Source organism: Notamacropus eugenii, chromosome 2, assembly GCF_028372415.1.
Source record: "Notamacropus eugenii isolate mMacEug1 chromosome 2, mMacEug1.pri_v2, whole genome shotgun sequence".
NCBI classification, from domain to species: Eukaryota; Metazoa; Chordata; class Mammalia; order Diprotodontia; family Macropodidae; genus Notamacropus; species Notamacropus eugenii.
The window spans coordinates 53913836-53940103 of NC_092873.1; the positions used below are offsets into that span (position 1 = coordinate 53913836).

At 41.2% G+C, this 26268-nt stretch overlaps 1 protein-coding gene across 10 annotated transcripts in view; it reads right to left on the reverse strand.

Annotated features, from left to right (window-relative positions):
- ANKMY1 (ankyrin repeat and MYND domain containing 1) overlaps window positions 1–26268 on the reverse strand; it is a 132935-nt gene that overhangs the window by 98430 nt on the left and 8237 nt on the right. For 9 of the 10 annotated variants that reach the window (XR_011973950.1, XM_072640327.1, XM_072640330.1 and 6 more), the window contains exons 3-6: window positions 24816–25002; window positions 16376–16519; window positions 2355–2827; window positions 13–229 (exon numbers count right to left, since the gene is read on the reverse strand). Coding sequence is in view for 9 of the 10 variants with exons in the window: in XM_072640327.1 (XP_072496428.1) it covers window positions 13–229; window positions 2355–2827; window positions 16376–16519; window positions 24816–25002 (1021 nt within the window). In the remaining variant the exon portion in view is untranslated. Of the gene's footprint in view, window positions 1–12; window positions 230–2354; window positions 2828–16375; window positions 16520–20156; window positions 20229–24815; window positions 25003–26268 lie in introns of those variants that run through there. The other variant, XM_072640329.1, reaches the window with a different exon arrangement.

Consider the following 26268-nt stretch of genomic DNA (forward strand, 5'->3'; position numbering starts at 1 on the left):
CACTTGTCTTACAGTGGCTCCAGCCAGTGCGGTGAATCCCCTGCCATCCCCTACATCAGCCAGGGCCAGATCATCTCGGAGAATCTCATAGACACGGTCATAATCTCCCTTCTCAGACTCCATGATCAGCTCCTTGGCAAATCGCTCTTTGGGACCCCAGTGGCCAAAGTTACTTCGGTTTCCATTCATGATATCATTAATACTCCGACTGAATGGAGACTGACTGTGCCTGATTCAAGAGAAAAAAAAAAATTAGTCCTTAATTCAAACCACTCAGGCCTCTTCATTTTTTTCTCACTAGATCTGTAAATCCACCGAGGAGACAACTGCCAGTGAGGAACCATCCCCATCCCCTTGCCAGTGCAGATCAAGACCTGTTGCAGTCTTAAGAGCATGGCTCAGAGAGGAGCCTGGGACCCTGAGAGGTGATTCATTCGCAGTCACACAGCTAGGATGAGTAAGGGAAGGGATTTGCAAGCAGCTCCCCCAGACTCCAAGAGAAGGTCTTTAGTTACAAGTCCAGACTGTCTCTCTGTCCTCCTAATATTTATTGCTGGGGGAAAAGGCTGCAAGAGACTTCTTGGAATCATAGATTTGGAGATGGAATGGGCCTTTGAGGTCATCTGGTACAAATTCTCCAGATGACAGGTAAGGAAACTGGTTTCCAAATCCAGTCCTCTTTCCCCTCTTCTGTTTTTTTTTCATCTAAGGAAAAGGTATGAAAAAAACCTACATATGCAATGGTTAACAGGCTGACCTCTATCTCAATCTGAAGAACATGGGTTCAAATCCTGCCTCCCACTATGTAACCCTGGTCACTTAATGCAATGGTGCCCTGGACACTTCTCCAAGTAGATTTTGGAAGAGCAAGATTCCCACCTGGAACATCCCAACATCAGGGAAATCTCAGGTCAGGAGCAAATACCAGTGGCCTCCACAATGCCCTCTGCTTCCTTTCCCTTTCCTTTTTGCCTTTTCAGAACAGGATTTAGTGTAAGATTTCTATGCATGCTCTCCATGACACTATTTTTTCTTTTATGACTCAGCTTTTTTAGTGTTGGCCATTTTAATCCCCAGGTAATGAAGTAACAAACTTTCTCTCTCTGTCTGTCTCTGTCTGTCTGTCTGTCTGTCTGTCTGTCTGTCTGTCTGTCTGTCTGTCTCTCTCTCTCTCTCTCTCTCTCTCTCTCTCTCTCTCAATCTCTCTCTCTCTCTCCGAATCTCTCTCTGTCTGTCTCTGTCTGTCTCTCTGTCTCTCTCTCCTTCCCTCCTGGAATACTCTTATTTTCTATTTACATATTTTCTAATTTAAAAAAAAATCTTGTACAGCAAATTCTAGCCCCCTATTACACTACTCCATATAATGCTTGGGCATTACACTAAATGCAGTCTACATTTTTACACACGGTTTCTGCTTTTTTCTCCCACCCACCACCCCCACTCATACCTTTTTCTGTCTCCCTCCTACCACTATTTATTCACCTTCTACCCCAAAGATTCTCTCACAGTTAGTGGCAGGCAGAAAAAAAAAAATGCTTCTAAAAGTAGATAGAGCACAAGGCCTATGAGTTCAAATCCAGCATCAGACACTTACTAGCTGCATCACCCTCAATAAGTCACTTCACCCTGTTTTCCTCAGTTTCCTCATCTGTAAAATGAACTGGAGAAGGCAATAGCAAATCGCTCCAGTATCCTTGTCAAGAAAACCCCACCAAGAACCCCACCAGGGAGTTCTTGGGGTCACCAAGAGCCATATGTGCCTGAAAAGACTGAACAACAATGACAAACATGTATACTTGAAATGAGTTCTCTGAGGCTGGCAAGCTAAGGATATGGCATATTGTACCCACTGTCCACCTCAGTTGACATGTTAATTGGCTGTGATGGACTGCTTCTCTTTCCTTCTTGCTCTCATTCTCTCACGGTCTTCTCTATTCTTTGTCATAAAGGATGGCCCATTGGGTAGGGAAGGAGAAGATATTTGAAAATCAAAGTGATATAAAAAGAAAAGCAAACATTTTCGAAGAAAATAAAATGAAAGTTAAGTGACTGACAAACTGCAAAAACCCATATGAAAGGATTATGGGCCTAGAGTGACAAGGAAACTCAGAAGTCATCTATCCAATCCCCTCATTTGGCAGATTAGGAAACAGAGGCCAGGGAGATTAAGTGGCCTGCCTAATTACCCAGGTAATTCGTGGCACAGCCTAAATCGAAGTGCTCTTTCCCCTGGTCCCCCTAACGTCCCTTTAAAACCATTAGAAAAGGAATTGTATAGAAGGGGCCCCAATAACCCTTCAAAAATGACCCTTTAAGAAATAATGAGGTAAGGAAGGAGAGACACAGCTCATTACCTGAATCTGCAGGCATGCTTTTGTATCTTAAGCATCAAAGGAGTCTGATTTATAATAAACCAAGATTCATCCTCATCATCAAAGATTGGAAACTTAGGCACCAAAAAATACGAATCAAAGTCTTTTTTGCTGGATGTAGTCATGGGAAGATGCTCATTATCGGTGGAATAGACATACATTTCTGGTGGCAGAATTAAATTGTCATCCAAAAGCAGTCGCTTGTAATCATAAAAAAAGGGGTCCTCCTCCTCGTTCAGGTCCCACATTGCCAGGTCCTTTTCAGAAAGACACACTTTTGCAGAATTAAAACCAAGAAAGGGGATGTACTCTGGATAATCCAAAATGGTGAAAGTGCCAGGGACTTCGATACACAGTTTAATTATGTGTTCCCGGAACCACCATCCAACATCCTGACAGCCTTCTGCATACGACTCTATCCCTGGTCCAAATCGTTCATCAGCCTTATATAATCCCTTTAGAAAAGGTATTGAATGGGATAAGAAGAAAATACATTAGGGGAATCAATGTATTCAAACACTGTAAGTCTGGTTTCTTTAATAAAAAGAATAAAATAAAATCTAAGCACCAAAATGTGGTACCTGCAAAACCACCAGCAGTGGTCACAGGACTTTATTTACCTGTCAGCACTGAAGACAGACTACACAGAGAGTGGTTTCATGGGGATGCTTCGGAGCCCAGGGACACAGCTCTGTCCCAGAGTTTTCTCCTCCTCGTTACTCTATAACTGTTGTTTGTAGCATATTCTGAAAATGCTTCCCTGGAAGGTCTTAAGAGCCTTCATGGCTGTCCTTGCTGGCCGATCCCAGGCTCTCTGGACTCTAGTTCCAAAGGATCACAGCTCTCAAGAGGTGAGAAGCCCCTTCAATCCTCTCATTTATAGATGTGTTCACATCCATTGACCAGGAATGACGGCCCCAAGTATCACATAGCCTCCTTCTCTGACCCGTTAGAACTCCCTGCCCATTTTATCAGCCAACACCAGATCTGGACCTTTAGGCCAATCACGACCTCTGATTGTTTTCTGAGCCTGTTTTCTTATCTCTAAAATGGGACATAGAGGGATTATGATGTCAACTGTTGTGTTCTTTCTACTGTACCCTTCTCTCTTTCTCCCTTACATCTCAGGTTCTAGAGTAGACAAAACAAGTGGAGTCAGAAGGTTCAGGACAGGTATCCAAGATGGAAAAGGAAGAGAAGGGAGGGAGAGAAGGTGATGGAACCTCTGCTTCCAAACTTTTCCCAATTATTTCCACAGCCTGAAAGAATTCCCCTCTCAGCCCCACTGCCAATAGACAGACAGACAGATAGACACACACACACACACACACACACACACATCCATTTGGTGAAGGAAAGGAAGGAAAGGAAAATCCTTCCCTGCACCAAGTACTATTATACTTCCCTCCCCACCTCTCTACCTGACACTGGACTCCCCTGCTTTGGGGAGGGAGGAAAGGGGAGAAAGAAATCCATCCTGCTGTCCCTCAACCCCCATCTCTTCCTTACCCTACAGACAGACCACTGGACTTGGAGTTTTTGTTGTTGTCCAGTCATTTCAGTTGTGTCTAACTCTTCATGACCCCATTTAGGGTTTTCTCGGAAAGATACTAGAGTGGTTTGCCATTTCCTTCTCTAGCTCATTTTACAGATGAGAAAACTGAGGCAGAGTGAAGTGATTTGCCTAGGATCACACAGTTTATAAGTGCCTGTGGCCAGATTTAAACTCAGGAAGGTAAGTCTTCCTGACTCCAGGCCCAGTGCTCTAACCACTGCACCACCTAAATTCTGTACCTCTTCTTGGCACTTATTGGCTAAGTGACTTTCAACAAATCGCTTAACCTCTCCATGCCTCACTTTTCTTTTCTGTAAAATGAGGGATTTGAACTCAATAGTCTCTGAGGTCCCTTCTAGCTTTAAATCTATGCTCCTATGACTCCCCCTCAAGGTAACACTGCCTTATATCATCACTAACACACTAATATACACATACTCACACACACACATGCATATGCGCGCGCGCACGCGTGCGCACACACACGCACACACACACACACACACACACACACACACACACACACACACACACACACCCCAACCCTTCCCACCTCTATTATCACTTCTCATCCTAGAGATTCAGGTCTTCTCTCTTCAGCCCAGTGGAAGAGTCACTCCTATCCATGACCCTGCCCTGGGTCACACTTCATGACTCAGAACTGGGATCCATTTCCCAGCAAGTAGGAGGTTGGGAGAAAGGGGAGTCCCCATTGATGTTACTGGGATTGTAACCAAAATGGGGATGGACATTGTGTCTAGCACTTTAAATTGGGATTCTAAGTGCATTTATCCATAGGAAACATTCTATGTGGCAGACAAGCCCTATGGTCCTAGATGGCTCTGGAGTGTGGGGACTTCAGAGTTCACCTAGTCCAAACCCATTGTTTTCTAGGAAGAGAAAACTAAGACCCACAGAGGGGAAATGACTTGCTCAAGATCACTCAGGTGATAAGCATCAGAGGTGAATCTGAACCTGGGTCCTCTGATGCCAGAACTATTCTCTCCAAGGCAATCACAAGGGTGTATAGGGATAGACAGCTGGACCTGGAGTTGAGTTCTGAGTTCAAATTCAGCCTCTAACACTTACGAGCTGTGTGACCCTGGGCAAGTCACTTAAACCCTGCTTGCCTCAGTTTCCTAATCTATAAAATGGGTTGGAGAAGAAAATGGCAAACATCCCAGTATCTGTGCCAAAAAAACCCCAAATAGGGTCACAGAGTCAGATGTTATAACAAAAAAGTATCTTTTGGCTTTCTTTGTATCTTTTGGCATAGCACAGTGTGTCTAGCACATAGTAGATGCCTAACAGACGCTTACCAAATGAATGATTCACTAAAGCACTTAGCATGGTACCTGGAACATAGTAGGCACCTAATAGATGTTTACTGACTGAATGATTAACTAAAGCACTTAGCATAGTGTCTGGCACATAGTAGGTGTTCAATAATACTTCTTCCCTTCCTTTCCTTTCCCTTTGACAACTATCCATTGAGAATACTTTATATCCACAGTCTAGTGCTTTGGTTACATTTGCTCTAAATGTCTCTTGTAAGCGTCCATGAACCTACCTGCCAAGGATTATGTTGTTTCTTTGGGAAAACATATTCTAAGTTAACAAACACTCTTTTTGGTTTATTTATACAGTCTGCCTGTAATCTGAGAACCCTCAAAAAGCAGAATAATGGTTACAGTTGGGAATGGGACTATTAGTCATAATATTAATGCTTCAACTGTGAATAATCAGGCTCAGAAACCATTTGCATTAATACAGCAAGTTATTGCTGCAACATGCATCATCACTTCCAAGTCAATGGTACTGAAATGAGGAAGATATTTTAAAGAATAACGTGGGAGAGACACTATGCCTAAGAGATCAATTACTTAACTTGACATTAAATATTAAAACAAATTCTTTATCCTTATTACTACCCTCTTTTGAAGTGAAAATGTGAAGTCTTTTAATCTAATCATAAAATATATCATGCAATTCAACTTTAAATAAAACTTTAAAATTTAAACTTTAAAAATGATCCAGAACCACCTAGTCTTTTCAGAAAGTACACATGTTAATGATCCCTCACAGTAAGACAGGAGATTGAACAAACCTGGAAGATCTGAGTTCAAATCCAGCTATATGACCTTGAACAAGTCACTTAAACTGTCTGCCTCAGTTTCTGAATCTGTGAAATGGGGATAAAAGGACCATTTCCTTCCCAGGGTTGTTGTGAGAATCGAATGAGATCATATTTGTGAAGTACTTTGCAAACCTTAAAGCCCTATATAAGTGCTAGCTACTATCATTATGATCATTATTTAGAGAACTGGCCAGAAGATAGGTTTGAGACATGGCATATGTAGTCAGCCTTGTTTGATGTGCTCGCTAGTTCTGCTCAACACCTTTTTTTTTTTTATTCTTTATTCTAAGGGATGGCTTTCTGGGGTGGGAGAGGGGATAGAGGACATATTGGGAAAGATGGTATAATAATCAAACATAGTAAGAAAAAAATGTAAGTATGAAAGCTCAAAATAAGAGCCTAGCAATCTGAAAATATGTTTATGAAATCCTCATTCTCCAGTAATACTAAAAAATTCTCCTCTGTGGAACAGAAAATTATCATGCATAGGCATTTCACATCTCAAGAGACACTGAAATCACAACTCAATCATATCATCTGATAATTGATTCCAAATGTATCAGCTCTCTGGAGAAAGAAAATTGCCCATTATCCGGCAGAAAAAAATCATGATGTCCCTACATCTCTAGGCTTGTCAGTTGTTGATTTGTTAACAACCTCTTCTCATATCATTCCAAGCCTCAAATTTTCAACCAACTCACACAATCTGATTGCTTTCCATAAGTAAATATAACAGGGTTACATAAGTCCTACATAGGTAATCATTTTCTTAAGATATAAGTTAACCACATTACTCTCCAGCTCCAAAACTACCAGTGATTCCCTGTTACCTCTAGGATAAAATATAGAGTCCTTAGGTTTTCAGCCATTGACTCCAACTCCCAGTTTGGCAGATGAGGAAACTGAGGCCCAGAGAAACAACTTAGAATTATAGGATCAAAGATTTGAGACAGAAGCAGGCCCTTAGAAGCCATCAAATCTAACCTGATGAAGAAACAGAGGCAACAAGAAGTGATGTAATTTGCCCAAGGTCCATCATCTACTTACCTGAGATCCCAATCTGGCTCTGACCCAACATTCTAGCCTTATTTACCTTGTTCTCCTTCACATTCTCTACTTTCCAGGCAAGCTGGACTCAGCAGCCTGCCAACCTGATCATTTGTGAAGGCCATCCTCTACGCCTATGTTTAAAAAATAAAAAAAAGCTACTTTGGCCATGCTTCCTGCTGACTTGACCAGAGCATTAAGGACAAAGGAAAACAGTTTGAGCAGAGACTTCCCAGTATCCTCCTTTCCAACCTCTCCCCCACCCCAAGACAGTTTTTACCTTGACCTTGAGACTGAAAGGACGTGGAGAAACAAACAAAACAAAAAAAGATGGGACCAAGTTGAGGCAAGACTTTGCAGACTTAGTCAAGTGAGCTCATGCTAAGAGCTGAAGCTCCCTCCTGGTCAAGCTTAGAATCTTTGCCAAGTGGCAGAGACACCAGATACTGGGCTTGGGGTAGCTTTGGCACTGCCAGGGATGACCAGCCCTGAAACCATGGTGATGGTGAGAATGACATTACAGATTTTTTTCTTACTTCCTTGCAGAGGGACACTTCCTTGTCCAAATCTCTCTGCCTTCTCCCCTCCAAGAAAGCTAATGACAATCTCTTCTCCCTCTTCCCCCTTTCTGAATACAACTTAAGCATATAGGACTTAAAATTGTTACTACTTTTAACAGAAATGTTTGAGTTTTTAATGGGCTTTTGGGGACTGCTTAAAAAATGCATTTATCTTGCTTATCTGTTGTATTTGTCTGAATGCATGTCGGAGATTGGGTACAACTGCTTAAAAAATGCATTTATCTTGCTTATCTGTTGTATTTGTCTGAATGCATGTCGGAGATTGGGTACAGAGAGAGAAAACCAAGAAGAAAGAAATCTAAAGTATTGGGGTATATTTCTACAAAATCCAAATTAGCACTGGAAGTGTAAGATTCTTAACTGAGCATTTCAGGAGCCAAGCATGAAGAGAGATGATAGTTTGACCTGAGAAATGAAGAGGACAATCCTCAGGACTCCTGGCACATGCAGCAAGGAGCCATGGTGGTGGGTGAGTGAGTGAAACAGTAGCCATTGTCTTTCCTTTTCCCTGAAAGCTCATGCTGTGCTTGAAAGGTAAAGCCAGGTCTCCGATGGGGCATAACTGATAGAAAAGTCCCACTCACAAAAAGGAAAAGGGAGTAAACAGACTGAGCATGCTCCAGGTCTCTCTGCCCTGCATACCCATACTGTCTGGTGTCTACACCTGTTTCTTGTATCTGCAGATCCCACAGCTAGTGCAGAATCAGAGAGTGGGTCGTGTATTCATCTAGTTACCATATGGTGACTGGAAAAAGAGCAGCCATGGCTGTGGTTTGTCCTTCATTCTTGAAAAGTACCATGACACCAGGAAGGTGATGCCATGACTTGCAAGTGAATTGCACTGAAGTGAGGGGGTGCTGTGCAAAGTCACCAGCCTCACTCTCTCCTCCAGAGCAATGTGGGTCCAGTGGCCAGATATAGATCAGGATGAATAGAGATGGTCCAGGGTTTACCCTACTAGATTGCAGGCAGCATGCAAGGAAAATGTCAGAAAAACCTAAGGATGATGGCGATATAGAAAAGGAGAGAGGAGTCAAGTCCCATCAAATGCTACAGAGAGATGGAGGAGGCTGGAAAGTGGGAGGAGACCATTCTCTCTTTATCTGCCCCAGCACCGAGCACAGCCTCTGCATCTACAGGATTCTTAATAAACATTTGTTTTACTGAATCCTTTATTTTGAGGACATCTCCTTAGGTTCTAATATTTGTGGCCTATATGAGCCAGATCATCCTCCCACATGAATGACATTCTCCTCAAAGCTGCAGGACAGAAGACTCCAGAAGATTTTAAAGCTTGACTTGTGACTGAGAAAAATCAGGCTCTGGAATCAAGAGGAAGTCATACACTATAGGTGGACCTGTTAAAATGTTCAAGCTTATGTAACAAAAAGGACAATAAATAAAGCATTACCTTAAATAACATTCTGATAACTTATAAAGATGGTGAAACATTTATCTGTTAGAAAGTAAGAACAGAGTGAAGGGATAACTTTTTTGCAATAGAACTATCACAAAAGTGCATTTTTAACAGGGGTAAGTCATTCTTTGGCTTGACTGAATGGCCTGCAGATGATTAATTTCATTTGTTCTTAGTAGCAAATCAAAGTAATTTCTAAATATACTATATACAACCTGATATATCAAGGACTAAGTTTGTTCTGGATAGCTAGGTGGTGCCATAGTGCACAGAGCACAGGCTTTGGAACCAGAAAGACTCATCTTCCTGAGTTTAAATATAGCCTCAAACACTTTCTAGATGTGTGACCCTGGGCTAGTCACCTTATTCCATTTGCCTCAGTTTCCTTATCTGTAAAATGAGCTAGAGAAGAAATGGCAAACCATTCCAGTATCTTTGCCAAGAAAATCCAGGTCACAAAGAGTCAGACACGACTAAACAAAAAAGTTTGTTCTAAAACAGATTCCTAACCTGGAGTCTATGAATTTGATTTTTTAATATTTCATAGGTATATTTCAATATAATTGGTTCCTTTGTAATCCTACATATTTTATGTATTTAAAAACCTTATTCTGAAAGGAGGTGCCTAGGTTTTATCGGCCTGCCAAGAGAGTCCACCCCACAAAAAGGGTTATATAACCCCTGATCTAAATGTTTAAAATTACTCCAAAATGGCATATAAATACAGAAAAATAAAATAAACCAGCCAAAGTGACCATTTAAAGAATTAAACCAAATGAGAAACGTTTTATTTCATGATTCCAATTATAACAAATATGTTGTCTATCCTTCATTCTTGAAGACGACTATGACATCAGGAAGGTGATGCCATAACTTGTAAGTGAATTGGATTTAAGTGAGGGAGGGCTGTGCCAAGGTCACCAGCCTCACATTCTCCTCTAGAACTATCTGAGTCCAGTGGTTAGATATAGATCAGCACAACTGGAGATGGCCCCATATAACAAATATAGGCAAGATTGCAAAGTCTTTGGAAGCTGTGCTTCTAATTTTTTGAATAAAATGGCAAGGATTCTTAAAGTCACTGATTTCCTTTTACTACCTCTAACACAGGTTGTTCTTCAGCATTTCCATCATCCTTCCCAGAACCCTTTGATCCAGCTGGCAAAGCGTCCCTTGGTGGGCTCTAATTTCCACTTAAACTCCCACTTCTATAACTTACAAAGGGACTAAAATCTTGGCACAACCAAGAAGGTTGCCCAGACCATGATCCTTTCCAAGGAACAGAGCTAGCTTTCTTCTGTTCTGTAAGCAAGGACAACCTGGAGGTCCTCAGCCCAAATCTTTCAAGCAAGGAGCAAGCAGGTACTTGACCCTCACATAGACATGGACACGATGCACAACAGGTTAATTTGGTCTTGCTGTCAAGGTTCTCAAAAACAATTCTAATGCCATGAGCCAAGTTCAAGAACACAGAATAATAATAAGATCTCTAGCTCATAAATAAGTAGAAAGACTTTTGAAAGATGGAGAAATGATGAAATTTTGGACAAATAGGAATTCAGACCAAGACTACTGACTTCAATTCAACAAGCATTTTTAAAGCACTCACTATGTGATGGGCACTAGGAACATAATAGGAGGGAATAAAGGAACAGATCCTCCTTCAAGGAGTTTATACTCTTCTGAATTTCAATCAATAAGTACCTACTATGTGTTAAGCACTATACAAAATTCTAGAGATAGAAACATAAAAATGAAAGTCTTTAGCCTCAAGTACCTTACATTATATGGGGTGAGATGACATGTATAGAAATAAGAATATTTGGAATGTATTCAAAATAATTCTGAGATAATTTTAGGGGGTGAGTCACTAGTAGCTAGGGGATTAGGAAAGGCTCAATGTGGAAGGTGGCAGTTAAGGTGAGTTTTGAAAAAATTAATAGATTCTAAGAGGCAGAAATTAAAAAGAATGACATTCCAAACATAAAAGACAGCCAATTCAAAGGTTTGGAGGCAGGAATGGAGAGCTACATATGAGGAAAAGGCCAGTGTCATTGGACCACAGAGTACAGAAAAGGGAGGGAAAATATCTAACAAGGTTGGAAAGGTGGGCCTATAAAGGCTATAGGTCAAATGGAGGGTCATCTAGGTGGTACAGTGGATAGAATCAGGAGGACCCGAATTCAAATGTGGCCTCAGATACTTACTAGCTGTGTGACCCTGCACAAGTCATTTAGCCCCAACTGTCTCCAAAAAAAGTCAAACAGTTATGTTAGACCTTAAAGATAACAGGGGGCACCAGAATTTAATAAGTAGAGAGGCGACTAGTAAAACTAGTCAGACTCATGCTTTAGGAAATTATTTTAGCAGGGTAAAGGGTGAATTGGAATGGGGTAACTTGAGGAAGGGAAACCAATATAAATGTCAGGAAACAAAGTGTAAACTAGGTTGGTGGCTTTGTCAGCAGGGAAGGGGGCAAGATGGGAGAGATGTTTTAGAGGGAAAAACAAAAAGATTTGGCAACTGGCTCTATATGTGGGTGAGAACAAGGAATTAAGGCTTACTGCACATCTGAGTGACTCAAAGTGGGGTGGTGGTCTCCACAGAAATAGGAGAGTTTGGATAAGAAGATCTGAGTTCTGTTTTAGAAATGTTAAGTTTGAGATGCCTGTGAGACATTCCATTTGAAAGGTCCAGCAGACAGTTGGTGATTCAGCTCTGAAGTTCAAGAGATAAGGAGTGAAAAGATCTGGAAATCATCCTCACAGAGATGATCCGTGGGAATGAACGAGGTCATCAAAAGAGAGAGCATACTGTGAGAAGAGGAGAAGGCCTAGGCCAGAGGCAGGACATGGGTGAAGAATCAGTGAAGAGGACTGAGAAGGTGCAGGGGGGACAAGCAGGAGGAAAACCAGGAGAGAACCATGCCAAGAGAACAAACTCAGAGAGGTGAGAGTCTCCATGAGGAAAGCATCAGATGCTACAGGGAGGTCAAGGAAAGTGAAGGTTGAGAAAAAGCCATTGGGTTTGGAGATTCCCAGAGGCATGGATGATTCCAGGTGGGTTCTAACCCGGTCACATGCCATCTAGAGGCCCATGTTCAGTTCTAGAGGGTCTCCTTTCAGGAAGGAGATATTCAGAAGAGGCATTCAGATGGGCATCAGAAGAGACAAAATCATGGAGACTTTGCATATCAATCAGTAATTGAAAAGTACACAGAAGAAGGCAGAAGGCAACTAAGGAGGGGACCCAGGCAAAACGATATAATCATATCCAACTAAATGTATATTTCTACATGAAAGAGAAGCTCATGGGTTCCTAGCCAATCCTTGTTATTGCCATTTTTATATGGAAATATTCATGTTTGTTACTCTTAAACATCATAATAAGAAAGGAAAAATGTTTAAAAAAGAAAAAATCAAAACCTCATTTCAATCAAAAGAAACTGGGACATTTTAGCACAAAGTGGAGATTGAGGGGAGCCGACTGGCATAAAGAAGAGGTATTGGACATGTTTCATTTGGCCCACGAGACCAGCCCTTGAGACAAATGTAGCCTGAATAAAAGGTGAGCCTTGCTAACATTCAGAGCTGTACCTAGGGTGGAACTGACTGCCTCGGGATGTGGTGAGCTCTCCCTCAATGGAGGTATTCAAACAAAGTTGGATAATCACTTGTCAGAGATGATGGAGCTGGGGATTCCTGTTCAAGGAGGAATTTAACAACATACATAACCTCTGACCTTCCATCCAGTCTGAGTTCTGTGAACACCTGATCCACATGAATAGCCTCCCATATCAGCATCTTCCTCACTCTCATTCCATATGCTCACCCAGAAGCCTCCTCTTCCTTACTTGGTTTCCCACTGGGAAGAGGATGCCCTGACTAACATGGAAATATATGCACACTTGGCAGTTAAAGTTTTCATTATAAATTATTAACTTGGCTTTCTGGTACAAATCAGTCTTATGGGACTTAGAAGAGCCTGAACCACTTTTCTGGAGCCTGCTCAAACCTGAATAATAATTACACATTTCTATGGCACTTTATGGTTTGCAAAGTACATCCTTCACTGGTCTCTGGGGCTGGGAGCCTAAGTTTTAAGAAATGGGCTCTTCAAGGTTAAAGGATGGGCTTGGATCATGTGGCAACATAGTGCAGGTACTCTTGGAAATAGGCTTACTGTTTGCAGATTCCAAGGTCCTTCTGCATCAAAGGGCTTTCTTCAATAAACTGATCTCTGGGGTTCTAGCACTGAGCCCAAGTAATCAATCGATATGCATTTATTAAGCACCTATTATGTGCCAAGCAATGTGAATGGGTGAATGGATGGACACATTAATGAATGAAAATGCATTTAATAAGCAATTTAATATGCCAAGTATGGTCCTCGGTGCTGGAGATACAGAGACAAAAATCAAAGAGTCCTTTCTTCAAGAAGCTTACATCCTAATCAGAAGGGGGAGCACATACATATAAACATAGGGTTAATATCTTCAGAATAAATAAATAACACACATGAGCTAGTTAATGTAAGATAGCATAGTGTTTCACTTTTGTGTTTATATCCCTACACACAGTAAGCACTTGTTTGTTGAACTGAATTGAAATGGGGGATTGAATGTCTGAAAATAAAAGTTCAACTCAACCAAAAGCTGCAAAAGTTTATGTTGAAATAGCATTTAAGGTAGCCAGACCATTAAAGAAGGTTTTCTTATTCAAGTGGAAAGTTCTCCCACTGCTTCTGTTTGCAGATAACTAACTCTTTGTTCTAATTTCATCAAAGCCCTGAGTGCCACACAGCCTCCCCAAAAAGATCCAGGGATGCTCACAGAGATCAGACTAACAATCCACACGTGAAAATAAAATGGATGAAGACTGTGCATTTTCCAAACTACGACAGGCAATGAGATGAGCAGCCCATTGATTAGACACTGTTACATTGATCTTGTGTGGGAACTGCAGGGGGTTGATGAGTTGGTCACAGACATAAGAAGAAAGGAAAAGGATGATTCATTTTTGAGAAATCGTGTTTCCCAGCAGCTTCCTGATACAAAAGCCCATTTTTTAGTGAGTCCCTTCTCTCTTCAAGATATAGTACAAACTGCAGGTGACCCAATGGACAATGGAAAACTCTTGGTGTGAGTAAGTGAGCAGAAGCACACTACCCCTGCACTGGCCATCCCCTATACCCAGAATGCTCTTCCTCTTAAAGGCTTCCTTTAAGACACAACTCAAGCACCGCTGTCTGCAGGCGGCCTTCTGAGACTGCTTTCCATCTACTCTGTATCTTGCATATATCTATTTATGTACACACCATCTCCCTCATTAGAATGGAAGATCCTTGAGGGCAGGTTCTCTTTTTTGCTTCTTCTTTATGTGCCCCATCAAGTCAACAAGCATTTATTAAATACCTACTATGCACCAGGCACTCTGTGAAGCACCAGGGACCCAAAGAAAGATAAAAGATGATCCCTGCTCTCAAGGAACTCACAGTCTAATGAGAGACAACACACATGGGAGGTTCCAGCTGCAGTCGGAGGACTGTAGTCCTTAGAATACTAATGCTGCATCTTTAATGATTTCTGATGTTGAAGCACCACTCAGTGCCAAGGACTTTGGTGGGGAGACCTTTCATTTCTGGGACTTCAGTAGCTGTGGCTACATTACATTAGGATGTGAGCTTCTGGAGCGAACACAACTAGTCAGTGCCTGAGGAGCTAATTTTGCTTTTTCTTTGTATCTCCACAGCACTTCAACATAGTGCCCAAAACATATAGGCATTGAATAAATGCTTGATTGGATTGGATTGGATTGCCAGCCACAGCATCGAGGCTGATCAGTTAATAAACTCCCCTATTCTCTAGAGCAGGGGTGGGGAACCTATGGCCTCGAGGCTGTATGTGACCCTCTAGGCCCTCAAGAGCAGCCCTTTGAGTGAATCCAAACTTCACACAACAAATCCCTTTCATAAAAGGATTAGCTCTGTAAAACTTGGACCCAGTCAAAGGGCCACACTTGAGGATCTCCAGGCCACAGGTTCCCCACTCCTGCTCTAGAGCAAAAATTCTCAAACTTTTAATCTCAGGACACTTTTACACTTCTAAAAAGTATTGAGGATCCCCCAAGAGTATTAGTTTGTGAGGGTTATAGCTATCAATATTAACAATGTTCAAAATTAAAATATCATATCTGAATACAGTCTGAATGAAGCATACTCTTTTTTCCCTTTCTTTCCTTCTTTCTATCTTTCTTATTGAAGTTGTCTTGAACAAAATGTCTAATATCGAAATGTTTTACAATGGCACATATGTAACCTATATCAGACTGCTTACCACCTCAGGGAGGGGGAAAGGGAGAAAGAGATAGAATTTGGAACTCAAAACTTTTTTTAAAAATGTTAAAAATTGTTTTTACATGTAATTAAATAAAGTATTATTTTTAAAAATTAAAACATCTTAATATTATTATAAAAATAATTTTGTCCTCAAGAATCCTCTGATAGGGTCTTAGGGACTCCCGAGGGTGTTCAAACCACACTTTAAGAACTGCTGCTTCAGAATCTTTCAGTAACTGGGCACAGGGTCAGGAGGGGATCTCATGCCTCTGATTCACAGGAGCTCATCATTTGTAAGAGACGAGATATCAGCTTGGAAAGAAGAACCAGATCTTTGGGGGACAGGCCTGGATTCATGCCCTTCGTCTGTTCCAGGGCCTTCTTCCGAGTTAAGGGTTGCCCAGAAGACACTCAGGGCCTTATTCTGAGTAAGAGCCTTCCCCTGCTGTCATACTTCAGCACCTCTGTTAGGCTGAGGATCAGGATGCATGATAGTTTTAATAATTTAAAATTATTTAAAATAATAATAAAATAAAATTATTTTTAAAATATTAAAAGTAATTTAAATAATTGAAAATTGAAAAAGAATTTAAATAATTTTCTTTATCTTTACCCAGGCATTTAATATTGAGAAAGCTGTAAACTTTCTGGGATCCCAAATATCATTTTTCCAATAATTAAATTGGAATGCATATTTGTTATTTCTACTTGGCCTAAAGGGGCCAAGGTCTCTCACTGTATCCTGGGCCATCTCCCGTCATCCTGATGAATATCTGGTCACTGGAGCCAGATGGCTCCAGAGGAGAAAGTGAGACTGGTGACCTTGCACAGCCCTCCTTCCTTCACTCAAATCAAAATCAATTGTAAGTCATGTCATCATTTCTCTGATGTCATGGTCTTCTTCTGCAAAGAAGGACAAACACAACTCACCTGAAATACTCTGTTTTTCAAGTACATGGTGCCATATCCTTCTCTGTGGCTAATATAAAATGTCCCCGTGAAAGTGCAACCATCAGGCCAAGTATAGGTACCTTTACCATGACGATGATCCTTATAAAACTGCCCTTTGTATGTCTGGAAGAGATAAAGGTAGGAGGAAGGGAAGGAAAAATGAATTATTCCCATAGAAGGCTGAACTCAGAGTCAGAAACACCTGGATTCCAATCCCACCCCAGACACTTACTCGAAGTGTGACCCTAGGCAAGTCATTTCGCTTCTCTGGGCCTCAATTTCCTCATCTGTAAAATGAGGGGGTTGGATTCGATAAACCCTAAGGCTTCCTGCAATCCTGAATCTATGATCCTATTCTCAACGAGTCCTCAAAAAAGTTTCCAAACTTTAATGTACACCCTCTAAGTTGGAAGTGGAGGAAATAATTGAAGATTTGCAAGAGTATTTTGATGCTGGGACAATGGCACAACTATTCTAGGTAATATCAGGCACCACAATCAATACAACCAATCTGGGAGACTGCAAACCAAAAGTCTGGCCCTGAGGTTACACCCCCAGGTGTATATACACCCCAGTGAGGGTCAAGGTGAAGGAAGCCCCTAGACACCTAAATTTAGAGCAAGCAGCATATGTTGTGGTAGCACAGAGCAGGAAACAAAGATTGGGGAACGGTCAAGCAAACTGCAGTGCATGAATATGATGAAACTTTACCAGGTAGGAAGAAAAAACAGATGTAATGAACACAGAGTAGCAGAGAAACACTTACATGAACTGATGCAGAGTGAAGTAAGCAGAACCGAACCAGGAAAACAACACACACAATGACTACAGCTATGTAAATGGAAAGAATAACTGTAACAAAATCATCCAAACAAACTGGAGCAAAATTACAAAGAATCAGTGTGGTTTCAAAGAAGAGATAGGGGAGGATACCTCCTTCCCACCCTCAACTCTCTGCAGAGGTGAGAGTGCCACAGACATGGATACTGAGAAAATTTAGAGGTAAGAAGAAAACGTATCAATACATTGTCACTGAGTAAATATGTGTAGTTTAGTTTGACCAAATCGTTTTTCAGAATGTTTGGACCCAACAAGATTCCATCAGGATACCTATCTTACCACCGTCTCTCCAACACTTAACATTTTTATCCTTTTGTCAATCTGGGAATGAGGCAGAAGCCCAGAATTGTTCTAATCTGTGTTTCTCCAGTTATTAGTGACCTGAAGCCTTCTTTCATGTGACTGTAGACAGTTTCCCTTTCTTGTTTATATCCTTTAACCACTTATCTTTTGGGCAATGATGATCATTTTTTATTTTTGTCTTAAAGGAGATCCTCAGAGGCAGGAGATATGGCTAGCAAAGAAGGCAGCAAGAGTGAGGGAAAAATCAAAAAGCTTGCATTCTCCATTAGTATACAGGCATTATCAAGTCATGCCAAACAGGTTAAGTCAACTAGCATTTATTAAGCACCTACTGTGTGCCAGGCATTAGGGATGTTGAAGCAAGCCCCCTAGCACATTGGTCAAACTCTTGATGGAGAATTCCAAGGAAAATATCATTGGAAATTTCTTTCTAAGGGAATGTAAAAATCTGCTTTCCAAATAAGCTTCTATCTATTGGTCCTAGTTTTTCTTTCTGAGGACCTATACTTGATTTTCTCCCTCTTCCAAATGGTAACCCTTCAAATATTTGAAAATAGCAATGATGTCCTACCTCCATAATATATATGCATACTCATTATATGGAATTATGTCATGTATACACTAAATATAGTATGTATGAATGTGTGTATATGTGTAGACAGATAGATAGTCCAACCCCTCCCACCGCTACCCATCCCAGGCATTATCCAAATGAAACCTCCATTCTTCCCTTAACCATTTCCAGAAATGCTCTCCCTTCTCACCCCATCTCTGAAATTCCCTCTCCCTTCACACCACACAACTCAAGCACCCTTTCTTCCCATGTCCTTGCAGACCTCATCAATGCTAATGCCCTCCTTCCCAAAATACCTTATGTTTATTTGCATTTATTTTCTTCATATTGATTCTAACTACTCTTCTGTATGTAAACATTATCTCTCCCATTTGAATATAAGATTATTAAAAGTAGGGTTTGTTTCATTCTTTCCATCCATGTCTCCAGGGACAAGCACAATGTGTGGCACAAAGAAGTTGTTTAACCATTGCTAGTTGAAGAATTAATTGAAATGAAATGGTTTCAATATCCCTCATCATTCTGATCAACCTCCTTGGGCCACTCTGGTTCATCAATACCCATGACAGCAAGGAACTCAAAATGGGTAGTGAAGTATAATAAATTTATCAGATGTAGTCTGAACATGATCCTTTTCTTGGGGTTGAGAGAATATGGCATTACGTTTTATTGATATTTTTCTTCAGCATCACAGCTATTTCTAGATATCTCCCCTCCTCACCCCTGCATCTGTCTTCACTTATATAACATACTCAGAACACTCAGTTAAGCAGAAACAACCACCACATTCACAGCATCCGGGAGCATGTCTGACATTCCCAAATCTCAGTCCCAGGCTCTCTTCTCTTTTCTATCTATGCTCTCAATGATCTCATCAGCTCTCCTGGGTTTAATTATCGTTTCTATTGCAGACGGATTTCTAGATCTATGCATGTCTCCAACCCTCTCCTGAGTTCTAGTCGCCTACTGACAATTAGTCATTTCCTACTGGCTGTTCTGTAGGCACTGCAAACTCAACTCAGGCAAACCAGAACTCATCAGCTTTCCTCCAAAACCCACTGCTCTTTCTCACTGCCCTACTTCTTGGGCCCCCCATCATCCTTCCCCTCAATCAGCTTCAAAAGCTTGGAATCATCGTCAATTCTTCCTCTTCTCTCTTCCACGTCTAAAGAAGGAGGCACTAAATCTTATCATCAATTCTTCCCCAGCACTTCTCACATATGTCCCCTTCTCTCCACCCACAAAGCCATCACTCATCCCACTCACCAGGACTGCTGATTGCAAGTCTCCTAACTGACGTCCCTGCTTTCATTCGTTTCCTTCTTCAATCCATCCTCTTTCCTAAAACACAGATCTGTCCATGCCCCCTCCTCTACAAGTTCCTTAGTGTCTCTAGGATATCCTTGGACACTAAAAGCCTGGCTCTAGGTGACCCTTCCTGGCTCCTTACACATCATTCCCCTGAGCATGCCCTCTATATTCCAGCCATAATGGCCTCCCTGACATTCCTCACATATAGGATTCCATATCCTATCTCCATGTCTCTGCACAAACTGTCCCCCTTTGCCCTTCTTGCTGCTTGAAGGGCACTCTCTGGTCACATTAAAATCTCAACACAAGCTCACTCTTCCCCATGAGGCTCTCCCTGATCCCTTTGGCTGCTCATGCTTCCCTCCAAATCACCTGCCCATGTGCCCATGTCTATCAGCCACATCTCAGCTTCCAGGCTTAAATGCTGATAAGATGCAAACCCCCAAGGGACCTTCATTTTTGCCTTGGTGTTTCCAGGGCCATAACATAATGCCTGGCATAAATAAAGCATCAAATGTATGTTGATTTATTTACCTTTTCTACTTTCCATCTACAACGGACTACTCAACGTCCCCCAAACTTGGCATGAGGTGTTCTCTTCCCCACACACTGGCGTGCTCTGTGGCCCCACACTTGAATGACATCCCATTATCTCTACCTCTCTAGCTTCCTTAGCTCTCTTCATGGCCCAGCTCAAATGCTACCTCCTCCATGAAGCCTTCCTTGACTCACCATCCCCCAGTTCAAGGTGACCTTTTCCTCATCGGATATTCCTAGAGTGCTTTGTAGGGCACACCCTATCTTCTCTCTGTGGACAGCAATCAATCCATAAGCATGTGTTAGGGAAACAGACCAGAGTGAAACAGTCCCTGCCCTTCCAATGAGACAGACACTATAGAGGGGATCCCAAAAGTCTTATTGCAGTGTGGTTTTTTTACCCAATTAAAACAAACCTGCACCAAAACTTCTGGGACATCCTGTATCTACATAAAAATGTGTATATGTGTATTTATGCATAAACATAGATATGTATATACATAGATAAATTTATATACGCCCATATATACGTATATGCATCTAGACACATATGTGAGTGTAGACAGATATATATTACATATCAAATAAATACAAGGTTATTTGGCAGAGGACATCAGTAGGGGTCGGGGAAAGGCTGCATATAGAAAATGGCATTTCAGCTGAATCCTGAGGGAAACCAGAGGTTCACAGAAGCACAGGAAGGGAATGAGGAGGGAGGGAGGAGGGAGAGAGGGCACTGTCTCCCCTTCTCCCCTCCCCCAGCAGCACAGATACTCGCTGAAGCATTTGCTCGTTTTGCCTTTGTCTCCCCTAGTGCCTAGCAGGATGTCTTCATAACGGTTTATTGGATTGAACTGGGGAAATGGGAGCCAGGGGAGTGCTGGAGGCAGCTCTTGAGAGCAAAATGGTTCAATTTTCAGTGTGAGCATTTGCACCTCAGAAATCTGCAAAGACTTCAGATCAGAGCTTGATTTGTTGTCTATTGGTTGTCTAGACTTAAGAACGTGATGAAGAAAGCATGACTAATGAAGATTAAACTTAAAAGCATGCCCTGTCTTTTTTGAGAGAGAGAGAGGAGGGGGAGAGAAAAGAGAGAGAGAGAGAGAGAGAGAGAGAGAGAGAGAGAGAGAGAGAGAGAGAGAGAGAGAGAGAGAGAGAGAGAGAGAGGGAGAGAGGGAGGGAGGGAGGGAGGGAGAGGGAGAGGGAGAGGGAGGGAGGGGGAGGGGGAGAGGGAGAGGGAGAGGGAGAGGGAGAGGGAGAGAGAGAGAGAGAGAGAGAGAACGAACATGAACTCTGGTTGTTAGGCATTTTACTGAGACTCTCAAATGCAACCCTATTAGCCAAACAGGATGTGTCCACTGAACCAAAGATGAGGTCCTGCAAACCTCTCCAAGACTGCAGAGCCATCCCAGTAACTCACTGGGAACCTTAAAGTCTGATCTGTAAGTGGGAATTATTCTTTCTTGCAGTTCTCAGATCTACCTTCCAGCTGGCTACAATCAAGGAGGTGGGGTCATCACTGTATCAGTGGGTGATGAGGAGACAAGAAGACTGACAAAGGTCATCTGGCTAAATAATTATTGAGGTGGCCACCCCCAGGGATCAAGCAAACCAAAGGCCTAGATGCAGAACAAGGGGGGCAGTCCAAAGTCCTTCAGTTGTGTGCTTTTCCATCCAGGCAGCACTCATCTCAATCCCTCGAGAGTGTTCATTTGTTCCTGAGAACTTTTAACAGTTTTCTGCTAAGTCTCACATGGCTGCATTTTTAAGGAGTCCTCTTTTAAGACACAGCATCTCAGTTCATACTCTGAATATCACGTTCCATAGTGAGTGAAGGGTAAGATCACTATGGGTAAGTGTGAATTGATTACATCCTGCTATGAATGTATCAAGCATCTTCATTTTCACAAACAGCAGACCCCTGGCATTCAAGAGCGATCATAGGTCTAGAGCTGGAAGCCCCTTCTTTTACAGATGAGGAAACTGAGTCCCAGGTTAATTAAATCACTTGCCTAAGGTCACAAAAGTATTATGTATCAGAGATAGAATTTGAACTTGGGTCCTCTGACGTTCAAGCCACTCTGTGTTCCTTCTTCCACTGAACCACCACCATGCCTGAAACATGACAGGTGCTTAATAAATGTTTATTGGCTATTGACTGAATCCCTTCACACAAGAAAGTGTGAGGAATGGAAAAGAGAGGACAGGCTTACATTCTTAGCTCTTTCTAGTTCCCTCCACTAGCCTTCTCCCTACTGAAGGCAATAAGAGACTGACCTCAAGAGGTCTAGCCCAACCTGTGGAAACTGAATCTTAACATAATCACCTTCTCTCTAATGGGCTGCCACCAAAAGCTGGAACTAATGACTGACAGGGGCACGTTTGAGTGTCCCTGGCCCCAGGGCCTAGGGGTTTGTCTTTGACCTGTTTCCATCTTCTTTCCAGAATTCTACTTCCCCCACAACCAGACATGAGCACCAGCATGCTGCCTTCTCGACTATACAAAATCTTCACCTTTCATCCAAGTTCCTTTGACCACAGTCCAAAATTACTCCTCCTTCCTTCTTCACTGACTTTCCAATCAAATCTACCATTCTTTGAATGTAGCTGCCCTCTGGAGAGGAATTTATCTGATTATCTGATTAAAGTAATTCACCCTGATTATCTGATTAAATTAATACTGTCTAGGAGTGCTAAAGAGGCTTAACATTCCTATAGATCATTTGCATTTTTAATGCTGAGCTTATCAACCCAAAGAACTCTCCAACTGGTCACATATGTGTTGGACCCATTTTTAAGCAAGATTTCTCCATACCCCAAATAGTAAAAGACTTTGTAATGGATACTACTGCCATTTGCTACTCTCCCCTTTTCGAGCTTGGCTATAGGACTGTAGGGTCATAAATTTAGAAGTAGATGGGACCATAAGAAGAAATCAAATCCAACCCAACTCAATTGACAAAAACCTGTTATATCTCATCCCCTTCTCTCCCTTCCCCCAAATGGAAGAAGAGGAGGTTAAAAAAAAAAGAGAAAATCAAAAAGAAAGAAAAGAAGAAAATGAAAATTTTGGTAACAAATGTGCATCGGTAAGGAAAACAAATCTCTCCATTGGCCATATCCAAAAAATGCGACTCGTGCTGCATTCAGAGTCCTTCACCTCTCTATTAGGAGGGGAACAGCATGCTATACCATTAATTCTCTGAGTTCTTAAGACAGTCAGGTTGTTGTTCTTTACCATTCTCTGGGTTCTCCTCACTTCACTCTTCATCAGTTCATATGGGTCTTCCCAGTTTCCTCTGAAATTATCCTTTCTGCCACTTGTTACAGCCCAATTGTATTGCTATACATTCATATACCATAATTTGTTCAGCTGGTCCCCAATAGATGGGCACCTTCAGTTTTTTGCTACCACAAAAAGAACTGCTATAAGTATTTTTGCATATGTAGATCCTTTTCTTCTTTGATCTCTTGTGTATAGTCCTAATTCTCTTAGTGCTGGCTCAAAGGTATTGCAGATTCATGACTATTCAGTCACAGCTTCAAATTGCTTTCCAGAATGGCTGGACCAGTTTACAGCTCCATCAACAGTACATCTGTTTTCCCTCAGCCCCTCCAACATGTGTCATTTTCCTTTTTGTCAAATTTGTCAATGTCATGGAACCTCAATGTTTCTTTAATTTGCATTTCTCTAATTATTAGTGATTTAGAACATTGTTTCAAATGGACATTGAATTCCTTCCTCTGAAAATTACCTATTCATATCTCTAACCACTTGTCAATGGGGGAATGCCTCACTCTATGTAGTTAAAAAAAAAAAAGTGCAAGCTCAAAATTTACATATTTGGGGCAATACAAACCAAAATATCTATTTTTTTAAAAAATAATTATAATTAAATAAAAAAGCAAATGGTCAACAATATCATAAACCCACTAAAAATGGCTGATGGATTAGACTTGCTTTACCAAACCTTAAAACATATTTCAGAACAGAACTATTTGGTGCTAAGCAAAAACAGATCAATGAAAAAGAAAAAAGATGAAAAACACACAACCAAATGTACACAAAAGTTGACTAGTAAATCTTTAAAAAATTAAAATGGGGAAAAGATTAATTATTTAACAAATATAGTTGAGATAATAGGTAAGTGATATGATGGGACTTAAGATTTCAACCTGTATCTCATACTCCATATTTCAGTGAATTTCAGCCAGGTGATAAACACACAACTAAAAAATAAATAATTTTAAGAGTGGAAGAAATTAGAATAATGCATCTCAATAGAGGGAAGAAGACAACTTTTATCTATTAGAGAAATAGAAGAAATTAATTAAGGAGAAAACAGATGTGCTTGATTAAATAAAACAAAAAATCTACACAACGAAAGAATCAAAAGGTAAAGCATTTATGGTGACAATGTACAAAAAGCTCTAGTTCCAAAGCATACCAAGAAATGTTTGAAAATGTGTTAAGGCAACTCTCAGGTCCCAAAGAAAAAATAGTCAGAAGATGTGAACAGAACATTTTCAAAAGAAGACAAGCTGTTAATAGTCATTTGAAAAAAATGTCTACTCTAATTATCAAAGTAATGCAAAGTAACACAAGTCTAAGGTTATTGCCTCACACTCATCAGATCAATAAAAATAAGGAAAAGCAAAGGGTCTGCCTGATGTCAGGCTGTATCTTGCTTCTCCAATAAAGAAAAGTATTTCTATTTGTTAGTATCAATGAGTACAAAGTGTTCCCTGAAACTTTATGGAAAAACCATTACTGTCAATCAACAAGAGGCGAACTCTCAGTCTACTAATGAATGGCACAAAATAAGCATAAATGACTTTATTTAAATAACTTACCTCACCATTGCTCCATTCGAATATTCCAAATCCAAGTTTCATGTTAAGCCCGAATTCCCCCTTGTATACGCAACCATCGGGCCATTCCTGCACTCCATAAACCCGCTGAATATAGTCTTGTAGGCTTTGTTCAGGGAAGCCCAATGACTCCCTCTCCTCACCTTCCTCCTCTGTTGTAATGATGTCCCTGGGATGACAATTGGGAAAGGTTAAGAAGTCAGAGTGGAACCCAAAATCAGGTAGCAACACTGCAGGCCCCAACTGATGTTTCTCTCCCCAGCATTCCCCTCGCAGTAACATTGCATGGAATATATTATTTAGCCTTTGAATATAGGTTAGACAATAAAATCCAATTCAGTGTACATCAAAAACAATGTTTCTAACTTCTTCTTTAATCATGGAGGCAGGGTGTTACAGTGGAAGGAGCCTGGGCATCAAAGAACCTGGATTCAAATCCCTCACTTAAGCTTCTTGGGCCTTGGTGTCCTCATCTATAAAATGAGAATTGGTCAAAATGGCCTGAGATCCTCCTAAGATAGACCAACCTAGTCTAGGCTGGCTCAAAATGGTCCTACCGAGACAAGGTAACAGATTTGATCTCCCTATGCGCAGTGAACTCTACAGACAGAAAAATTCTTCTCTGCCAAGTTGGTGCCCCCTAATTCGTTTTCATACTCCAAAGTAACTGGAACAGGGTTAGGGATGAAACATTCTCTCAATACATTTATCAAACTGTCTTTGCCCACGAAGATAGCACTTAAAATGCTAATGATCTCTGGGGGAGAAAGCCATTACTTAAGACAGATTCAACAGAGACAATCTAGTATATCTAACCAAGCTGTACCAAAATGATACTACCCACAAAATGGCTGACAACACTGGAGCATTCCAGAATCATAGATTTTCAGGGTTCCTCCAAGTCTTGACCTGATACATGCATTTATTCCACAAGTATTATGAAGTTCCTACTATGTGCCAGGCACCAAGCTTTGCAGTTGCTCAGTTGCTTCAATTGTGTCTGACTCTTTGTGACTCCATTTGGGGTTTTCTTGGCAGAGATACAGGAGTGGTTTGCCATTTCCTTCTCTGGCACATTTTACAGATGAGGAAACTGAGGCAAACAGGGTGAAGTAACTTGCCCAGGGTCACACAGCTAGTAAGATGAATCTCCCTGACTCCAGACCCAGAGGTCTATCCACTGCACTACCCAGCTGCCCAGGCACCACAGTCAGGCACTAGAAACAAAGAGATAAAAACAAAATAGTTCCTGCCTCACAGCATTTATATCTTATTGGCCAAACTAGGTACCCATATCAATAAATGTAAAATTTATACAAAGTAGACACAAAATAGTCGATTTGGGGAAGAGACACTTGGCAGCTGAGGAGGAAGAGAATAGAAATAATTGCTTTTTCCCAAAAACATTAATGCTCTATGGGTGGGGGAATGAATC